We start from the raw sequence: 21253 nt of genomic DNA, 5'->3' as shown, positions 1-21253 counted from the left end.
CAGCCTCCTTTTGGTAGTCAGACCTGTTCATGATGACAACAGCACCTCCTTTATCAGCCTCTTTGATTATAATGTCAGGGTTGTTTCTGAAGCTGTGGATGGCATTGCCCAAGAAAGACAAGCCCAAGAAAGAAACCAACAGAACTCCACTGGCCATCACGTACAATCCTCATCTAAAACCTGTCCACCGCATCATCAGTGATCTACAACCCATCCTGGACAACGATCCCTCACTTTCACAGGTTTTGGGAGGCAGGCCAGTCTTTGCCCACAGACAACCCACCAACCTGAAGCATATTCTCACCAGCAACTACACACCGCACCATAGTAACTCTAACTCAGGAACCAATCCATGCAACAAACCTGGATGCCAACTCTGCCCACATATCTACACCAGCGACACCATCACAGGATCTAACCAGATCAGCCACACCATCACCGGTTCATTCACCTGCACGTCCACTCATGTAATATACGCCATCATGTGCCAACAATGCCCCTCTGCTATGTACATCGGCCAAACTGGACAGTCCCTACGTAAAAGGATAAATGGACACAAATCAGATATTAGGAATGGCAATATACAAAAATCTGAAGGAGAACACTTCAACCTCTCTGGACCCACAATAGCAGATTTAAAGGTAGCCACCCTGCAGCAAAAAGACTTCAGGACCAGACTTCAAAGAGAAACTGCTGAGCTTCAGGTTTCAGAGTAACAGCCGTGTTAGTCTGTATTCGCAAAAAGAAAAGGAGTACTTGTGGCACCTTAGAGACTAACCAATTTATTTGAGCATGAGCTTTCGTGAGCTACAGCTCACTTCATCGGATGCATACCGTGGAAACTGCAGCAGACTTTATATATACACAGAGAATATGAAGCAATACCTCCTCCCACCCCACTGTCCTGCTGGTAATAGCTTATCTAAAGTGATCATCAGGTGGGCCATTTCCAGCACAAATCCAGGTTTTCTCACCCTCCACCCCCCCACACAAATTCACTCTCCTGCTGGTGCTAGCCCATCCAAAGTGACAACTCTTTACATAATCAAGTCGGGCTATTTCCTGCACAAATCCAGGTTTTCTCACATCCCCCCCACCCCCATACACACACAAACTCACTCTCCTGCTGGTAATAGCTCATCCAAACTGATCACTCTCCAAGTTTAAATCCAAGTTAAACCAGAACATCGGGGGGGGGGGGGGAGGAAAAAACAAGAGGAAACAGGCTACCTTGCATAATGACTTAGCCACTCCCAGTCTCTATTTAAGCCTAAATTAATAGTATCCAATTTGCAAATGAATTCCAATTCAGCAGTTTCTCGCTGGAGTCTGGATTTGAAGTTTTTTTGTTTTAAGATAGCGACCTTCATGTCTGTGATTGCGTGACCAGAGAGATTGAAGTGTTCTCCGACTGGTTTATGAATGTTATAATTCTTGACATCTGATTTGTGTCCATTTATTCTTTTACGTAGAGACTGTCCAGTTTGACCAATGTACATGGCAGAGGGGCATTGCTGGCACATGATGGCATATATCACATTGGTGGATGTGCAGGTGAACGAGCCTCTGATAGTGTGGCTGATGTTATTAGGCCCTGTGATGGTGTCCCCTGAATAGATATGTGGGCACAATTGGCAACGGGCTTTGTTGCAAGGATAAGTTCCTGGGTTAGTGGTTCTGTTGTGTGGTATGTGGTTGTTGGTGAGTATTTGCTTCAGGTTGCGGGGCTGTCTGTAGGCAAGGACTGGCCTGTCTCCCAAGACTTGTGAGAGTGTTGGGTCATCCTTTAGGATAGGTTGTAGATCCTTAATAATGCGTTGGAGGGGTTTTAGTTGGGGGCTGAAAGTGACCGCTAGTGGCGTTCTGTTATTTTCTTTGTTAGGCCTGTCCTGTAGCCTGTTTCCTCTTGTTTTTTCCTACCCCCCCCCCCAGATGTTCTGGTTTAACTTGGATTTAAACTTGGAGAGTGATCAGTTTGGATGAGCTATTAGCAGGAGAGTGAGTTTGTGTGTGTATGGGGGTGGGGGGGATGTGAGAAAACCTGGATTTGTGCAGGAAATAGCCCGACTTGATTATGTAAAGAGTTGTCACTTTGGATGGGCTAGCACCAGCAGGAGAGTGAATTTGTGGGGGGGGGGGGGGGGGGGTGGAGGGTGAGAAAACCTGGATTTGTGCTGGAAATGGCCCACCTGATGATCACTTTAGATAAGCTATTACCAGCAGGACAGTGGGGTGGGAGGAGGTATTGTTTCATATTCTCTGTGTATATATAAAGTCTGCTGCAGTTTCCACGGTATGCATCCGATGAAGTGAGCTGTAGCTCACGAAAGCTCATGCTCAAATAAATTGGTTAGTCTCTAAGGTGCCACAAATACTCCTTTTCTTTTTGCTGAGCTTCAGTTCATTTGCAAATTTGACACCATCCGCTCAGGATTAAACAAAGACTGCGAATGGCTAGCCAACTACAAAAGCAGTTTCTCCTCCCTTGGTGTTCACACCTCAACTGCTAGAAGAGGGCCTCATCCTCCCTGATTGAACTAACCTTGTTATCCCTAGCCTGATTCTTGCTTGCATATTTATACCTGCCTCTGGAAATTTCCACTACATGCATCCGACAAAGTGGGTATTCACCCACAAAAGCTTATGCTCCAATACGTCTGTTAGTCTATAAGGTGCCACAGGACTCTTTGCCACTTTTACAGATCCAGACGAACACGGCTACCCCTCTGATACTCATTCGACAGTAGTCCAGAGCGATTCAACACAACAAAGTTTAATTCAATTCAGTGCAACACCCCACAAGTAGAATTCAATACAATGCAATTCATAGGGTGTCAGTAAGTCTGTATAGATAGATTTGATACACCATGGGACAGACAAAAAGCATCTGAAACTTATTACAGTGCTTTTAAAAGTAAAAATAAGTGGTGGGGGAAGATCTCAAGCCCTTTTTTGTGAAGTAAATTGTATCCAAACCAAATGTCAGCTTGCTTTCTGAAACACACAAGATATAATCCCCCGATTAAAGGGTTTTAATGGAAATGCCAAGTCAATTTTACCCACAAAAGTATTACCTCACTGTCTTAACATTTTGGCTCTGATCCTGCAAAGATGTGTGCTTACCCTCAAATGTATGGGGTTATGTACATGCATAATTTTACAATGAGCAGCACTGAGTCTACCCTGATTTTTAATCATTTCATTAGGAATGTTTTCTTCAGTTTTTTTAATTGAAGTAGGGTAGTTTTCTCTGCATGACAATATTTTCTATAACCAGTTTTCACAGCAACATAAAATTATTCAAGAGAATCAAGAGAGACTAGTTGTCTATTTTTAAACATTCTAAAGCAAAGATAAAAAGACACTATTTGAAATTTGCGGAGGGACTATTTGACATCTACAGTTTACTTCTAAGCTCACCTAAATGTGCTGTGTTGTTACTCTTTTGCTGAATATATATTTTTAAAACTACTATTTTGTATTGCACCAAAACATGCACAAAAACATTAAAAATCAAATCTGAGTGTGCAGCTAGATGCAGGCATAATGGATACACTTGCAGAAATGGGACCACATTTCTGACAGCAGATAATGTAACTGTGGGTGCATAAAATTCTCAGGCAAAGGTTCCCCCTAAAAACTATGGTACTGCATTATCAGGTTATAGATCTTAAAAAAGCTTGATGGAGTGGTAGTTTAAACCTCTCCCTTTTGGTAGCTGATTGAAAGTAAAATAATCTCAGTCATTATTGTATAGCAACATTTTAATTTTGATGGATAAAAACGCAAATTAACGCGCTCATATTAAAACATATGAATGGAAAGTCGATGTTATATAAAAAATTGAGAATAAAAATATTACACTGTGGCCCGTACGGGGATCGAACCCGCGACCTTGGCGTTATTAGCACCACGCTCTAACCAACTGAGCTAACCGGCCACTTCTTGTTAAGATGACTGCACTGGTCTTCATAAGAATAACAGAGGAACTACTGTTGTCGTTTCTCCACCCTTCCTTTGTTGTCGTCGTTCTGAACGTTGCCTGTTCCCAAGACAAGTATTCAGTTTCCACCCAGACGGCGAGTTCCCAGGATCCATCCCTTGTAGGTTCAAGGGGCATGTTTGAGCCAGCGATTGAACAAGCCCGTTCAAAGGGTTTAGAATGGGGGCCATGAATATGCAGGAGCAGTGACGCTAAGGTACAAACAGCCACCGGCCTCATTCACTGCAGGCTGGATTCATAGCCAGTAATTTATATCCCCCCCCCAATAGCTTTTTAAAAGTGACTCCAGTTTTAATTTCATGAAATCAAAATATTTATTTTGCCATTTATTTTAATATTATTTATGTTTAATTCCCACATATTTTACATACTGCTTTTTAAACAAATATTGCATTGGTAAAATAGGAGTCACGTGTATTATTTTCGTTCTATAACGTTTGGGTTTATTGTAAATGATGTATTTATTTTACATTAAAATAAACTTGTATTATTTATAGATGGTCAGTCCAGCAGCAAATCTTGCCGTTTTCAGATGAGATTGCTACGTAAGCCATCAAACAAGAAAAAGAACCGCCAACAGGGGGAGTGCAAGTTAGTAAACCAGTAATTCTGTTTAACGTACATGCATGAAATCCACTAGTTGTTCTGCCTAATGTTATAGGTTCTCTGCAAAAGCTGATGAACTTCTAACTGGATTGTAGCCACACCACTTTTACCCCTAGTTGTTTCACAGTGAATGACAAGTTGTAAGGATCAACTGTAGGCTTAACATACCTATCTAAATATGACTCTGAAAAGAGAAGGTAATACTCACATTAGGTCTAAGAATAACAGCCGTGTTAGTCTGTATTCGCAAAAAGAAAGGGAGTACTTGTGGCACCTTAGAGACTAACCAATTTATTTGAGCATAAGCTTTCCTGAGCTACAGCTCACTTCATCGGATGCAAGTGAGCTGTAGCTCACGAAAGCTTATGCTCAAATAAATTGGTTATTCTCTAAGGTGCCACAAGTACTCCTTTTCTTTTTACATTAGGTCTAATCACTGTTGTTATATTTAATTTATGGAGTAAATATGCACCTATCTGTACAGTATTATACACTTAATATGCTACTAAAATTGTTCATTAAGCAGAAATTTTATGTGGCTGTAGCAACAATTCATAGATTCATAGGACTGGGAGGGACCCCGAGAGGTCTTCTAGTCCAGTCCCCTGTGCTCAAGGCAGAACGAAGTATCTGACCATTCCTGACAAGTGTTTGTCTAACCTGCTCTTAAAGACCTCCAATGACAGAGATTCCACAACCTCCTGAGGCAATTTATTCCAGTGCTTAACTACCTTGACAGTTAGTTTTTCCTAATGTCCAACCTAAACCTCCCTTGCTCCTTAATTCTTAGAGGTGAAGGAGTAGCATTTTTCTCCCTCCTCCTTTTAACAACCTTTTATGTACTTGAAAACTATCATGTCCCCCCTCAGTCTTCTCTTCTTCAGCCTAATCAAACTCAATGCTTTTGATCTTTCCTCATAGGTCATGTTTTCTACACCTTTAATCATTTTTGTTGCTCTTCTCTGGACTTTCCCCAATCTGTCGACCCTAATTGAACTGGCCTCATTAGCACTACAAAAAGTAATTTTCCCTCTGTTGATATTCACCCCTTCTTATCAGCTGTTGGGAATGGGCCACATCCACCCTGATTGAATTGGCCTTGTTAGCACTGACCCCCTCACTTGGTAAGGCAACTTCCATCTTTTCATTTGCTGTACATTTATACCTGCCTACTGTATTTTTCACTCAATGCATCTGAAGAAGTGGGTTATAACCCATGAAAGCTTATGCCCAAATAAACTTGTTAGTCTCTAAGGTGCCACGAGGACTCCCCATTAAAAAATATAAGTGTACTCTCTATGCCATTATCTAAATCACTGATGAAGATATTGAACAGAACTGGATGCAGAACTGATCCCTGCAGGATCCCATTTGAGATGCCCTTCCAGCTTGACTGTGAACCACTGATAACTACTCTCTGGGAACAGTTTTCCAACCAGTTATGCACTCACCTTATATTAGCACCATCTAGGTTGTATTTCCCTAGTTTGTTTATGAGGTCATGAGAGACAGTATCAAAACCTTACTAAAATCACGATATACTGTACCACATCTACCACTTCCCCCCTATCCACAATGCTTGTTTCCTTAAAACTTTTAAAACTTACTATTAAAACTTCATATTTCAAATTTGTATGAGACTTTTAAATTCTGATGTGAAAACACAATAGTGATACACTAGTACACTACTGTTAAAAAAATACAAGCCTAAGTCACTACTACCTTCTACAAGAAAATGTATGAAAGGGCCAAATAATTCTGCAAGTTCGAATATATGTAATTTCAATGGAATTCTTCCAGTAAGCCCCATTTTTCACAAACTGTTTTACAGTTACAGTGGGGGTGAGGGGTGTTTTTTATAATAGTTTATTTCTATAGCTTTGATGATTTAAAATTAAAAATATTTATTTGTACTACCACAGGCAAGCATGGTGCTTTACAAAAACACATAACAAGATGCATTTACAGTCCTGCTCCTGCAATGGGACTACTCAGGCAATTACAAATGTAAGTGTTACAGAGACAAGGTGGGTGAGGTAGTATCTTTTATTTGCCCAACTTCTGGTGGGGAGAGAGGCAAGCACTCTTGCAGCAGTCACTCCAAAGACATAATAGGAGTTTGTGTGAATGCAGGGGCCCAGGTGAATCGTGCAGGATCACAGCCTATTGTAGACACATCAGCCTACAGACAATGCGGGCATGTTGGAACACAGTTCACAACAAAGGCAGCTCAAAGAGTTTCCACTCGTGTAAGAGTACACCAAGCCAGACGATGGTGAGGTCCCAGGCTCTATTACTGCATGGTCACCTAGACTGCGTCGGCCTCAGCAAAGGACTTGACCAGGACTAGTCAACTGGTGGACCATGGGCCAAATCTGGAACACCAGACACTTTTGAAAGGACAGTGAAATCTTGTTCTTTGCTTATTATTGTTGTTATTGTAATATGAAAAAAATGTTCCTCTGGAGTCCACACCTTGACTATTCCTTGACCATGAAATTTGGACCTTGACAAAAAGTAATTCACTGCCGCTGAGCAGCGTGACCTTCCCCTTGCCCTGAGAGAACCCCCCACTGCCAGTCTAACCTCTCCCCCGCCCATACGGAGACTTCTCAGGGGCGGGGCGCCTGCCTGGCCCTCAGAGCTTCGAAACCTGAAACACAAATCCCTGCTGCGCTTGCCCATGTCACGGACCGAGGAGCAAAAGAAGTCTCTGTTGCACGTGCGCAGGCGGAGCCGTGAGGCGTACAAGGTTCTGGTTTGCCCCTGTGCATCCTTTGTCAACGACGGGTGGGGAGACGAGAGAAAGCGAGAAGGTTGCTGCGCCTGCGCAAACGGGGTCGTCAATGGCCCGGCCTAAAAACAAGCTGTACTACGCCTGCGCGACTGTGAAACTGGGTAAAGACGGGAGAGACCGTAATCTCGCGCCAAGAAGGAGACTGTGCTGTGGTTGCGTGCTGGGGGGGGGGGAGGAGGAAGCTGCGTTGCGCGTGCGCGGCTTTGTGCGGAAGCGGTGCTGACTCGGCCGTGCTCCTGGGCTGGAATCCTGAGCCTGAGCGGTTGCCAGGGTGACGGGACTACAACATGGCGCGCTGACAGTTCTGTCGGGAGGGGTGGGCGCTGCAGAGAAGGCCTCAGCCTTTCCCTCCCCGTCCTCACACCGCTGAGGAGCCGCAGGATGAACAGTAGGGGCGGAGAGGGACGGGTCCCGGTGGCGGTGTGAGGGGAGCGAGCCTCCCCATGGGCTGGGGGAGCGCGGGAGAGGGCCTCCCGCTGTGGGGAGGGTCCCGGCAGGGCGGGTGCTTCTGTGGGGAACGGGAGGGACAGTTTCTCTGTGGAGAGAGAAGGAAACGCGGAGCGGGAGGCGCTTCCGGGGTGCAGCAGGCAGGATGTGTAAGTGGGAGCGGGATCGCCGTAGGTTGGCAGTGGGTCCTGTTGCAGCGAGCAGACCCTCCTGGGGCAGGGAGAATGGAGATACAGTGTGAGGAGGAGGGTGAGCGGGTGTCTAAGTCTTGCTATGGAAGGGATGCATGAGGGGCTTGTGCCCCATTTCTGTTATGTGTGGGTGGGGCATCCTATGTGGAGGACCAGGCTCCAGTGTCAGATCCATTTGGAACAGAAATGGGCCCTGCTATTGGGTGGAATATGCATGTTGGACTATGGGTTGGTGGGAGGCGGACCAGATCCTACTCTGCAAAGATATATGAGGGAGATAAGTAGCAGGGGGAAGGACCTGCCCTCTTATTACTAATATTAGTAAAGTAGCACCAAAAGACCCCTCTCAACCTCTCGGTTGGTTTTGATGCTGTTGATCATCTTTTCCTTGACTTTTTGCCCCCTCTTCTGGTTTTCCTCCTACCCATCCAGTCATTCCTTCATCAGGTTCTGTCCTTGGCCTTTTGATTGTCTCACTTTACAGGCTGACCCTGGACAATATCTTCTCCTTACATGGTTTCAAATATCAACTGTGTGCTGATGACTTTCAAAACGTTCTCTCTACCACTGACCTGTCTCTTTCTAAACAATCCCATCTAATATCCCAAAGGAAATGTCAGAGAGATACATGCATCCGACAAAGTGGGTATTCACCCACGAAAGCTTATGCTCCAATATGTCTGTTAGTCTATAAGGTGCCACAGGACTCTTTGCCGCTTTTACAGATCCAGACTAACACGGCTACCCCTCTGATCAGAGAGATACATTATCTTCTCAATTTAAACTGAACATGGCCCAAAACAATCTCTTAAACTTTCCTCACACACCTCCTCTTCCCCTTTTTTTTATCACTGTTGGCATCACCACCACCATTCTTTTTATTACTTACACTGAACATGGGTTTTATTTTTAATTTATGCCTTTCTCTTGGCCCACACATCCAGGCCATATCCAAATCCTACAGCTTCTTCCTCCTCAACATTTCCATACTCCATCCTTTCCTTTCCATCTCCACACCCAAATTTCTGGTTGGGTTCCTCACTGTATCCCACCTTGACTACTGCAATATCCTTCTATATCATCTCCCAATTCAAACTGCAGCCACTAAAGTAATCTTCCTTGCTGTCAATTTGATCACATTACTCCCCTCTCTGAATTTCTACACTTGCTCTCCATCCACAGTTATATTTAAACTGTTGATCACTCCCTTCAAGGCTGTATTTAAATCAGCCCCTCACTACTTATCCTCGCTTGTTGAACTTTATGGCATCTCTACCCCACCAGTGTTCCCACCCTCATCTGAAGATTTGTGTGTCTTTCATATGGCCACGTCTGCATTGTTAGACCTCCCTGAATCTGCAAGACTTCTACCCTCTCGCTCTTAGAAACCTACTTCTCCCACACTACCTATAGTGTATTTTGTTGATTTGTATAGGAAATCATTTTGTTTTCCTTCCTTGACTTCTGTCTGCTTTTCTGTCTATCCTGAAATTGTGAAATTCTTGAAACAGGTTTCAGAGTAACAGCCGTGTTAGTCTGTATTCGCAAGAAGAAAAGGAGTACTTGTGGCACCTTAGAGACTAACCAATTTCTTTGAGCATAAGCTTTCGTGAGCTACAGCTCACTTCATCGATGAAGTGAGCTGTAGCTCACGAAAGCTTATGCTCAAATAAATTGGTTAGTTTCTAAGGTGCCACAAGTACTCCTTTTCTTCTTGAAACAGGGACATCCTTTCTTCTATGTCTAAAAAGTGCCTTGTTTGTTATGAAAAAAGAAAAGGAGTACTTGTGGCACCTTAGAGACTAACCAATTTATTTGAGCATGAGCTTTCGTGAGCTACAGCTCACTTCATCAGATCTTCATCACTACATCTGATGAAGGGAGCTGTAGCTCACGAAAGCTCATGCTCAAATAAATTGGTTAGTCTCTAAGGTGCCACAAGTACTCCTTTTCTTTTTGCGAATACAGACTAACACGGCTGTTCCTCTGAAACTTGTTTGTTATGGATACTACTGAAATCAATTCCTAATTAGGGATTAGGCCCTTTCTGTTCTAGATATACCTGTATACACCATTGTGGATAAAAATGATGTTTATTTAAAAATTTAAATCAAATTTTTATTTAAATGGTTGAAGTAAAAAAATCATTTAAAAAACATTTTTAGTTCTTTACTTTCTTTCCATTTTAAAGTCTTAAGTTGCTAATGTGGATGTTTTATACTTGTTTCCTAATTATTAGTAGAATTTCAGGCTTTATAGAGATTTTTTCCTACTGAAAGCTTCACACATAAAATGCGCATCTGTACTGAAAAGTCAAGTGTACATCCTCTAACATTGTTCCTTTGACACCACCATAAACTCAGATAACCAAATAGCCCTGCTGTTTGCAACCAACACCACCTTCCAACGTTATGAACTTTCACAAGTAAAGAAATGCTTTGACCAGGCTATTCTCCTCCATCAAGGCTTTCAGTTTGAAGTCAATGGGATTTGTGCTCCTAAATTGTTTAGGACTATCATCAAAGGGACTTAGGTGCTGCAATGCTCAGCATCTAACTTTCTTGGTCCCTTGCCATTCAGTGGAATCCACAGCCCTGATTTAGGTTCCTAGGCTCTCTATACAATGCATGGGGAGAGTTAAGTGTTTAAGAATGGAATCCACAAAAGCCAGCATGCTGAGCAGAGAGTCACCTAAACTAGCCAGTAGGAAATGCTGAGGAGAATAAGCTCTGGAATGAATGCTGGAATAAGCTCTGCCCCTAAAAGGGATTTAGGTGTCTAAATCAGGACTGGAACTCTCTCTCTCTTTCTTGTTGAAGCTGTTCAACTGTGTATAATTACTTAAATATTCACTGGGCCTAAGAGAGAGAGAATGACTATGTAGCCCAGGGTTAGGGCACTCATCTGGGATGTGAGCGACTCAGGTTCCACTTCTCTTCCTCCAATAAATATTTAAGTATTTATACACAGTGGAACAGCTTTGCTAGGAGAGACTGAGAGAAACCTGCCCCAGAATACCCTAGGGCCCAATGATAAGGGCACATTCCTGAGCATTGGGTGACACAAATTCAAATTTCTTCTCCATATTAGACAGAGTAGGGAACTGAGCCTGAGTCTTTCACAACCTGGGCAGTGCCCTTCCCAGAGGGCTACCAACACTCACTAAAATAGTCAGGATACACTGGGATTAGGGACCTGAGGTAGCTGTGCACATGCTCATTGGCAGATTTCTAGGCACCTGTGGGACTTCAACATAAGAAATTTAGGCATCTAAAGATTTTAGGCGCTTTCAGAGTTTGGCAGCAGCTGAATGAAGGTTTTGAAGATCTCAAAGGCACCTAAGTCTAACATTTAGGTACCAAAAGTGTCAGTTAGGTGCCAAAGTCCTTTTGTGGATCTAGGCCTTAGGTGCTTTTGAAAATCCCACTCTTTGATGCCTACATATGGGTTTATTATTGAAAATTTTGGCCTGAATTTTTGATGTAAAAAACTTCATAATGTATTTGTTAATGCACTGAAAAGAAAAGGATAACTTTTCATTAACACTGAAGCATTTTTGTTGTGAAGTGACAATTTTTAGCCACTAAGAGAAAATTTTTAATCAAAATACAATTTTAGTGCCTGATTTTGCAAACACTCATGCTTAAAGTTACACATGTGCATGAGTAGTGCCTTTGATGTAAATGAGACTTTACAGGGGCTTGATCCTGCATCATTCACATCAATGGAAGATTTTTCATTGCTTTGAATGAGAGCAGGATCAAACCTCAAAAGAGTGAAGCTTTGTATCTGCTTCAGTGTTTTCCAGGATCAGGGTCTTTCATATTTGTTTTTGCGTACAGCTCCTTTTTGTAAAATTCGAATGATACCCTAGCATAGTGGCTTTTTTAAATTATAGTTTAGTTAGATTAAAAATGTATCATCCAAGTTGCAATTAGCACACTTTTTTTTTTCCAAATCCTCACCTGATTTAAATCAGTGATAGACAAAAAGTGATTTAAATTACTCCATCCTGGTCCAGTGCTCCAGGCCTATTCTTCTGTGAGAAAAATTCTGTGGTGCGTTATAGCCAGACAAGATGTCATGGGATCAATCAGAAAGCTTTGTTTGGTGGTGGTGGGTTTTTTTTTTTAATGTATTACATGTGCTTTTTAGCCTAGGTATTTTGAGTCTTCATCACATATTGCTGATAAACTGGAAATAAAAAATGAAGATTCTATCTCTAAGGATAGCCTGGTTTGGATTTTTATCATGCCATAAAATCAACTATTTGTATATAAGAACTAGTAATTGACTGTGTAGTATAGAACTATCAAGATTGCCAATTGTTACCATTGAAGAACAGGTAGACCATTTGCTAAACTTTGCTGCAGATGCTTTATATCAGGGGTGGCCAGACTTTTTGGCCAGAGGGCCACATCGGGGTTGTGAAACGGTATGCAGGGCCGGGTAGGGAAGGCTGTGCCTCCGCAAACAGCCTGGTCCCTGCCCCCTATCCGCCCCCTCCCACTTCCCGTCCCCTGACTGCCCCCCCTCAGAAACCCTGACCCATCCAACCCCCCTGCTCCTTGTCCCCTGACCGCCCCCTCCCAGGACCCCACCCCTAATGCCCCCCCCCGCTCCCTGTCTGCCCTGACCCCTATCCACACCCCCGCTCCCTGACCGGACCCCCGACCCATCCAACCCTCCCTGGACCCCCGTCCCTAACTGCCCCCCCAGGACCCCATCCCCTATCCAACCCCCCCTGCTCCCTGTCCCCGCCTTTCTCGGGACCCCCCAACCAACTGGGATCCCACCCCCTATCCAACCCCCCCCCCCCCCCTCCGCTCCATGTCTCCTGACTGCCTCTGCCCCATCCAACTGCCCTCTGTCCCCTGACTTCCCCCCGGGACCTCCTGCCCCTTATCCAACCTCCCCCTCCATCTGCCCCCTTACCACGCTGCTCAGAGCAGCAGAACAGGCTTCTTGGAAAGGCTGGGAGGTGGGCAGGCGCAAGTCGCGCTGCCCGCGCAGTGGCGCAGATCAGCGGGGGAGGGACTGGGGGCTGGCTCCCCGGCCAGGAGCTCAAGGGCCGGGCAGGACAGTCCCCCGGGCCGGATGTGGCCCGCGGGCCATAGTTTGCCCACCTCTGCCTTATATGTTTCACAAAGAAACTGGCTCTGACAGTGTGGGGATGCATTTAAAATGTCACCCACTATGCTATCAATTATCTCCGCCGTAGTGACAGTTTATCGTTTTATTTTAAAAAGATTGTTGGGGAATGTTCTTTACAATAGTGAGGTTTGAACATGCTAAATCAATGGTTGTTAAGGATTATAAAATATTAGCAATCAGGCTTCTAAGCAGGATTCTGACACCTAGGCATATTATTCCTGATTTGGTGTTTTTGTGGTGGGTTTTGGTGCCTTCCTATATTGGTTTTTGAGATTCTGTTCCTGACTTGTAAAGTACTCCATGAGCAAGGACTGTTTATATTAATACATAGCATTAGAAAGTGTACTTGGCATTTTATAAACAGGCCTGCGTGTGCCTTGCACTGAAGATCTTACCATCTAAATCAGACAAGAAAATAATGAAAGACAATAGTTCAGGAGAGAGAGAGAGGGAGTGTGTTGGTGATGAAAAGGAAGAATAGATTTCTGGAAGAACTGGGCTTTAAAGAGGGTCTAGTTAGAGAAGTAGTGTTTCAAACATAAGAGCAGCATGAGGGAAGAAAAGGGAGAGTCTTAGACGGAACTTAAAGAGCAAATGATAAGAGTGATAGGAGAGAGTGATGATTTTATCCAAAGTGCCACTGTTAGACTGGAGAAGAGGAAAGGTTGTAAAGGGGAACGTCACAGTAATAAAGATGAGAAGTGAAAGAGAACCTTGGTAATGAGGAAAGGGCAGATTTTGAATATTAATAAGAGAAGAAGCATTAATTGCAAGAGTGGATATGAAGGTTGGCTAGTAGAAAAGAAGAACTGAAGATGACGCCTAGATGTATTACTGCTGGTAGGTATCTGAAATATAAAGATCCACCATCCAGCTTTTGGACGGTAGAAAGAGCTTTCAGTCACTCCTGCCCCTGCAAAGACTCCTGGATGCTTCAAGGAGAAAGGGGTATGTCTCCACTTCCCTACGGCCTGGTCCATACCTAAAACTTAGGTCGATCTAACTACATCACACGGGTGTGAAAGTTCCACACCCCAAGCAACGCAATTATACCAACCTAACCCCCAGTGTAGACAGCACTATGTCGATAGGAGGGCTTCTGCTACCACCTCTTACAGAGGTGGATTAACTATGCTGACAGGAGAAGCTCTTCCTCCAGCATAGTAGCATCTTCACTGAAGCACTACCATGGTGCAGCTGCACTGCTGCAACCGTATCACTGCAGCATTTGAAGTGTAGACCTGTCTGTAGTCAAGCCGACCTAAGTCCCAATGTAGCAGTGGTTCTCAAACTTTTGTATTGGTGACCCCTTTCACACAGCAAGCCTATGAGTTTGACCCCCCTATATATTAATAACACTTTTACAAATGCTGGAGGCGAAGCAGGGTTTGGGGGTGGAGGCTGATAGCTTGTGACTCCTCCCCCCCCAACCATAATAACTTCCCCACAGTTTGAGAACCCCTGCCATATAGACACCATTTGGTAGACAGAAGAATTCTTCTGTTGACCTAGCTACTGCCTCTCAAGAAGGTGGATTCATTGTAGTGATTGGAAAAAACCCTGTTGCTGTAGCATGTGTCTGTACTACAGTGTTGCTGCAGCATAGCTGCAATGCTGCAGACCCTAAGTCTCCTACAGCCTCCTTGATTGCTGTCAGGCATGAGGGTATGAGGGAGGAAAGAGGTCTTTGTTACTTTACCTCTCCCTTGGTCTCTACTTTTTGGATTCTTCTCTGTGAATAACTCCACTGCCTGCTTCCTTTGTTGTTCATAAGCTTTCCCCAGCAGTAACAGTAGCATGAAACTGACATGAATTGGTTTACCTTCAGCTCACTGGTGGAGATGGTTGTTGAACCTATAGGTGCAGATGAGATTACCAAGGACGGAATCTGGAGGGACACTAAGCAATGAGGGGACTTGAGGGGATGGATAAGACTAGCTGATGGAACAGTCAGTATTACTGGAGCAGGACCAATCAAGTACATGTAGAGAAAGCGAAGAATGAAAGAGAAATATAGTTTGCGTCAAAGACAGGATAATGATACCACCCTCATTTCTGCGCTGCCTCTGGAGATGGGTCTGATCTCCCCACCAAGAGCGGCCGTGCAGGGGAAGGACAACTCCTGTCCCTCCCCAGCACGGCCAGACTAGCAGATAGGAGCTTCGGGCTCCCAGCAGCAGGGGAGATCAGATTTCATGGAGGAGGGCTGATTTCATAGTCTGTGACATGTTTTTCATGGCTGTGAAATTCATAGGGCCCTAGCTATGACAGAAAAAAGGCCTCTTGTATGTGCAGAGGTACCATGTCACAGAGCAGGGAGGTCATAGTTTGTGCTCTGGGATTGTGTTAATGTATTATATGATCAGTAATACGAGCATTAATAGGATGGGGCAGTAAAACCCAATTTGCTCTAATTCAATTTAATTTTTTCCCAAATGATTGACATGTGAACCACAACCTAAAGCGTAATATTGAAAATCACCCAACAAAGACAGAATTTAATGAAAATCAACTAACGATAAATATAGAAATATTTACTGTTTACAACAAAACTTATTTTTAGATTTTTAAAATTTTAAATATTTTTGTTTTTAGAATATAAACCAATTGGTAAAATAGGCGAGGGAACATTTTCTGATGTTCTGAAGACACAGAGTCTTAGGGATGGAAAATACTATGCATGGAAACAAATGAAACAGCATTTTGAAAGGTAGGTATAGTTGATCATACTATTGCCCAAAATCTGAAAACTTTGTTTACATTTATTGGGGAAATAAATACAAATTTTAAGACTGAATAGAGCAGTGTTTCCCGCTTGTTCAGGGAAAGCCCCTGGTGGGCCGGGCCGGTTTGTTTACCTGCCGGACTGCTTCTTGCAGCCCCCATTGGCCTGCAACTGCGAACCGCGGTCAGTTGGAGCCCCGATCAGCCGAACCTGCGGACGCGGCAGGTAAACAAACCGGCCCAGCCCGCCAGGGGCTTTCCCTGAACAAGCAGCATCCCAAGTTTGGGAAACACTGGAATAGAGGATTCTGAATACTTGTTCAGGTGTATTGAAAAATATGTTGGCATATGTGAGAAAGGGGGAACTGAGGGCCTGATCGTATAGTGAATTATTATTTGGCATTGTGCTTACTACCAAGTAGACCCATTGATGTCACTCACTGTAGCAAATTCTATACCTGCTTGTCGACTGGATTGAGATCAGGATTAGAGAGGGAGGAGGACTGGGGTCTTTGTTCATTCCTATCTACTTTAATGAATATTTGTTCCTGTCACCACTCTGGTCTTGGTTTTACATTTGTAAATGAATTCCTACCAGAAAGGAAAAGTAGAATATGTCTGAACATGCTTGTGTCATTTTTCTTCCTGCCATAAATGAATTAGTAGTAGAAGATGGTGTAAAGAACACCCTCGTTATCCATTGTCAGTTTAAAATTTATTTTATTGTGGATCGTGTAACAGTAGTTATCTTCTCTCCCTGTATAGATTTTGTTCCTCTTTGTGTTTTGTATTTGCCTTTATTCACATTTGATTGTGTCCTCTAATAGTGGGCAACACAAGTCACAGTGGGAGCTCTTTCTTATCAGGAAAATGGCAAAGTGGGATTTACTGGACACCCACACACGGCATTCTCATCCAAATCAAGGTGCACAACCCCTAACTTTAGCATGGGGCCAAGTTCAGCTCTCAATTAGACACATTCATTTCCTATTGATTTCAGTGGGAGTTATTTTTGTAACAATTGACATTGTGTCTACGGCTTTGAAAAATTTCAGGTTTGATTCAGTGCTCTGTTTCGGCACTGATTATCAAGATCTGCAGAGATTAAGGAAGAGTGAGTTTACCAACACATCCTTTTCCTTTAAATGGAAAAAAAAATTAATCAGCCAAGGCCACTGAATATAAACTTTATACTGTAGCCACTTTGTGCTGATACATTAGTACAATGGAGCCATAAACTCAGGGGATCTGGACAGCTGGAGGAACAAGGTGTATGTAAAAGTGGTTCTGTCCTTAGTTACACTGAGTGCAGCTTGGTTACAACCCAATATTTGGTCCAGAATGTTCTGAATGCGCACACAAATTTCTTGGCTAATCAATTTTAGAAATATTAAAAACTGAGAATTTGTTTAATTAGCTGTATGTATGAGGTTTATTTGGGAAAGATGCCAGTTTGGTGGTGCTGAGTTTTGGGATTTTTTGTTTGTTAACACAAAACAGGCTGCCATTATGTCTCACTGAAGTTATGATCAGTTTGTTTTTGTTTGTCAAGATTAAATTTTATTAGATGATGAGGTAGCTGGCCCTGTCATGTAAACCAGTATTGATGAGTCGGTCAGTTTTGCACAGTGTACTCCAAGTAAAATTACTGTTATTTACAGATAGTTGAAACTGGCAGTATATCTTGTGAAACAGATTCCAGCAATGGATTTTTATCAGGGAAATTCACATGGGCAGTTCAGATCTTTTGAGTATATATTTTCCTTTTTTAATGCATATTGAAATTGATTAAAAACAAACATGAAAATTGTACTACTTTGGTTCTGAAAATAACCCTCATTGTGTGAATCAATTTACTGTGGTCATGTTTTGAATTAAAATTAGGAACATTTTATTCGGGACCATTCAGAAATGCTAACATTAAGCACTGAGACCAAAAACATATCCAGTCAATCATGTTAGTTTTCAGAGATCTGTTTTAGTTTTGTCTCTCTTTTTATTAAAAAAGAAAACTGTGTAGAGTTGAGACCAAATTAACAAAAATAAATACTAGTTATGAGATTAAGAAATTTTGAGTGTGTTCAACTCATTGCACTTAGATGTCCACCATTCCCATATTTACGAGGGATTGTGAAAGCATCTTCCCTATGATGCATTAAAGTGACCCTTAGGTCTTGGACCCTCTGATAGTTATGAATGGCTAGAGGTTACACTTTTACTGGAATGTTCACTTATAGCTATAGGTAATAGTGATATAAATTGATCTTGCTAGTACAGGATAATTTTCTTAGTTTCATAAGGATTTTGGCATTTGGTTAACTCTTGATCAGCTTGTGAAAGGAAAAGCTTATCCTGTAGTGATTTGCTATATCTAGTGTCCATGCAAGGCCATTGAAGCCCCATAAAATGGATTTTTCCCCCAACGGTTTCTGTAGCTGAACTTCTAATGGTTAATTGAGTCCCAGGCATGAATGACATAGTATTTAATTATGTTTCAACTAGCTAGTAAAATACTGTGTTTCAGTTCTTCACACTAGTGGTTATTAATTTTTAAATTGAGTTTGAACGCTAATGATTACACAGGGCTAGATTGTGCCTTTTAGGTATAGTCTTTAGCTGTAAGATGCACCAACCCAGGAGTAGCAGTGGGAGTTATTGTGACTTGGATGCACTTCTGAGTCACAGTTCCTCTCCGATTTCTTTCTTGCTGCTGTGGAGTAATAATTTACTTCTGGACTACACCAACAGTAAATTACTCCCCACTTCTCCTGGGTCAGCCAGTCTGGTCAGCAAGAAGGGGAAGTGGAGCCAGGATATTACCCATTTCCCACCCCATCCCCTTGCCCCAGGCAGTTAACTCCCCAATTACTTCTTCATTCCTGGACCCCAGATTTGGGTAGCTTGCAGAGGGACATAAGAGGAAGGGAGGTTCTTGCTCCCTTGTGTGGGGACTTAGTCACAATCTAATTCCTAAATTGTAAACTAGTTTTCCACTCTCACTTCTTTTTTAAATTACACATTAGTATCGAGCAAGTGAATAGTCTGCGAGAAATACAAGCACTGAGGCGACTGAATCCACATCCTAATATCCTTATGTTACACGAGGTGGTTTTGTAAGTACAGTGTATTTATTTCCCCTACTTCCTGTATCCTCTATTTGCAAATTTTTCAGTAGCTTTTCGAGACAAAAGACAGCTTGGAGGCATTTAACCAATTATTTATTCCATCAAAAAGGAAATCTTTGGAAGATCTGTCTGATTCTCCCAAGCCCTTATGCCTATTGTTAAGCAAAGATATGATACAGTTCTAAATTACACTTTTCAGTTTCTTTAGAGTATATTGCTGCAAAAACATGAACTACAACATCCATACTATCAAAATGGGAAAACAAGTGATCTGGGACAAGAGATATTTTTAAGCAATTAATAAATTTATGTTCTGGTTTTACGGGAAGGAGACTTAATGCCTACTGCCCTCCAAGGCTCCCTGTACTCTGTTGCACAGATAGACCAAATTCTGTAGCAAAGCTGACTTCTATTCTATTGCCTTCATCCTCCTCGCCCCTATGCAACTGCACACTATGGTTCATTGCTGAAATTAATCAAGCATAACATTTGTTGATTATTATTTACAAGGATTTTTTTTCACTATGCTCTTCAGGCTGGCTTTTGCATTCTCTGGGCCTCAGCCCTTGCAGTGTTATCCAGACAACCCAGCTTAGAAACTACTTCTCACTACAAGTGCCAGAAGAGGGAAGCTAGTATTCATCTTTAGTAGCCCATCTCCTGAGTTCCCTAGATCTAGCTACAGCCCAGATTGTCAGCCACTCTCTTGCTGCAAGATGGACTCCATTTCTGGTTCCCCAATTCCTTTTTGCCTGGCTCAACTGAACAGTGCAGGGAGCGTTCACTGTAATCAAATTATTGGGAAAGGAACATTGGAGAGCAAGAGGCATCCGTAGACAGGTCCCACCAGGGCAAGGAAAAATAAAACAAAATGTCGGTTGCCAGCTGCAGGAACATGATGAATTCCATGGCATCTTGGAAAAACATCAAGTTATTTAGCAGCAGAATTGTGAAGTCCACAGGGGCCCGTTTTGAGATAATGAGGTAGGTCACACTTCTCAGGGAGATGTTCCAGCTCCCTGTAGAGTCAAACAGGAAGCACTCTCTGTTCATATTCACAAGTTTTTCTGCAACTACAAGGTTAAACATTTAAAAAAAAAAAAAATCCCAAAATCTCAGATTCTGGAGTAAAACATTTGAGTGTCGCAATTGTGGAATAGACTGGGTCCTGCTTTTAATCATTTCACAACTCCTATTACATACATAGTGCCAGGCAAAATGAAAAAGCACAGATGGACAACAATTACCATTCTGAAGGTCATTCCCAATATAGAATTTAAGGTTGGAAGGGACCAGGACCATCATGATCATCTAGTCTAGAGGTCCCCAAACTGTGGGGTGTGAGGGGGCATGGAGGACTGTTTGGGGGGCTGCGGCTGGGGCCCGGGCCAGCCCCCAGGTGAGGTAGTGATACCTGGCCCCGGGGCCCTGACCACCGGCCCTGCACCCAGGGCTCTGCTCCCGGTCTCCCACCCCCGTACCCGAGCTGTGGCACCAGCTCTCTTACCTCTGTCCACGTCCCCCCACTCCTGGAGTCATGCCATCACTCCCGGCTCGTGGGGGGGGGGGGCGGGAGGTGCAGACAGGGGTAAGGGGGGTCGTGAGGTAAAAAGTTTGGGGATCACTGATCTAGTCTGACCTGCACATTGCAGGCCACAGAACCTCACCCACCCACTCCTGTAATAGATTCCAAACCTCTGGCTGAGTTACTGAAGTCCTCAAATCATGATTTAAAGACTTCAAGTTACAGGAAATCCCCTATCATAGAAAACTGCCACTGTTAAAATATAGAATTTAGAAAGTGACATAGCTAAAAATGTGACTTATTTTGGCCAGATGGAACAATATTGGGACCAGCTCAACTATTAAATATTTTCAGATATGGCACAATGCTTTTGTATCTCTTATCAATGTTTAGTGTATACTTTATGGCTATATTATGTCTTGCTATTTTATTGGGAGCTTCCAGACTGCATCATTGTGCCATACTTAGAGTAAAAATCCATATAGTACTTGGAAGGCTAATGAGGCTTCCTGCCAGGAGAGCCGAATGCAAAGAGTTTGGGAAAATGCCATTGTAAATTAAAATTATAAATCAATTTCAATAGGTTTCTCTAGGTAAAGGTTTGTTGAAACTGAAAACTACAAGTTGCCTTATTGATGATTAAACTGACTCTTTTGCTGAGTGGAGTACTTTTTGTCTACT

General features: G+C 43.0%; 1 protein-coding gene and 1 non-coding gene across 14 annotated transcripts in view; one reads left to right on the top strand and one right to left on the bottom strand.

Annotated features, from left to right (window-relative positions):
• Positions 1–3866: 3866 nt before the first annotated feature.
• On the bottom strand, positions 3867–3940 carry TRNAI-AAU (transfer RNA isoleucine (anticodon AAU)). Its single transcript has one exon. It is a non-coding gene; the product is annotated as a tRNA-Ile (tRNA).
• Positions 3941–4067: 127 nt separating this feature from the next.
• The window catches only part of MOK (MOK protein kinase), a 46787-nt gene continuing 29601 nt past the window's right edge, over positions 4068–21253 (top strand). For 2 of the 13 annotated variants that reach the window (XM_048855710.2, XM_048855706.2), the window contains exons 1-3: positions 7405–7507; positions 15794–15908; positions 18946–19035. In XM_048855710.2, the coding sequence (XP_048711667.1) occupies positions 7456–7507; positions 15794–15908; positions 18946–19035 (257 nt within the window). In that variant the 5' untranslated portion in view covers positions 7405–7455. Of the gene's footprint in view, positions 4200–4500; positions 4595–6531; positions 6617–7403; positions 7508–7589; positions 7795–12868; positions 14039–14092; positions 14147–15793; positions 15909–18945; positions 19036–21253 lie in introns of those variants that run through there. The other 11 variants (XM_048855712.2, XM_048855713.2, XM_075129883.1 and 8 more) reach the window with 10 other exon arrangements.

This window comes from Caretta caretta, chromosome 6 (assembly GCF_965140235.1).
Source record: "Caretta caretta isolate rCarCar2 chromosome 6, rCarCar1.hap1, whole genome shotgun sequence".
Classification (NCBI taxonomy): Eukaryota; Metazoa; Chordata; order Testudines; family Cheloniidae; genus Caretta; species Caretta caretta.
The sequence above is the reverse complement of the archived record's forward strand: the minus strand, read 5'-3'. Positions and strand labels throughout refer to the sequence as shown.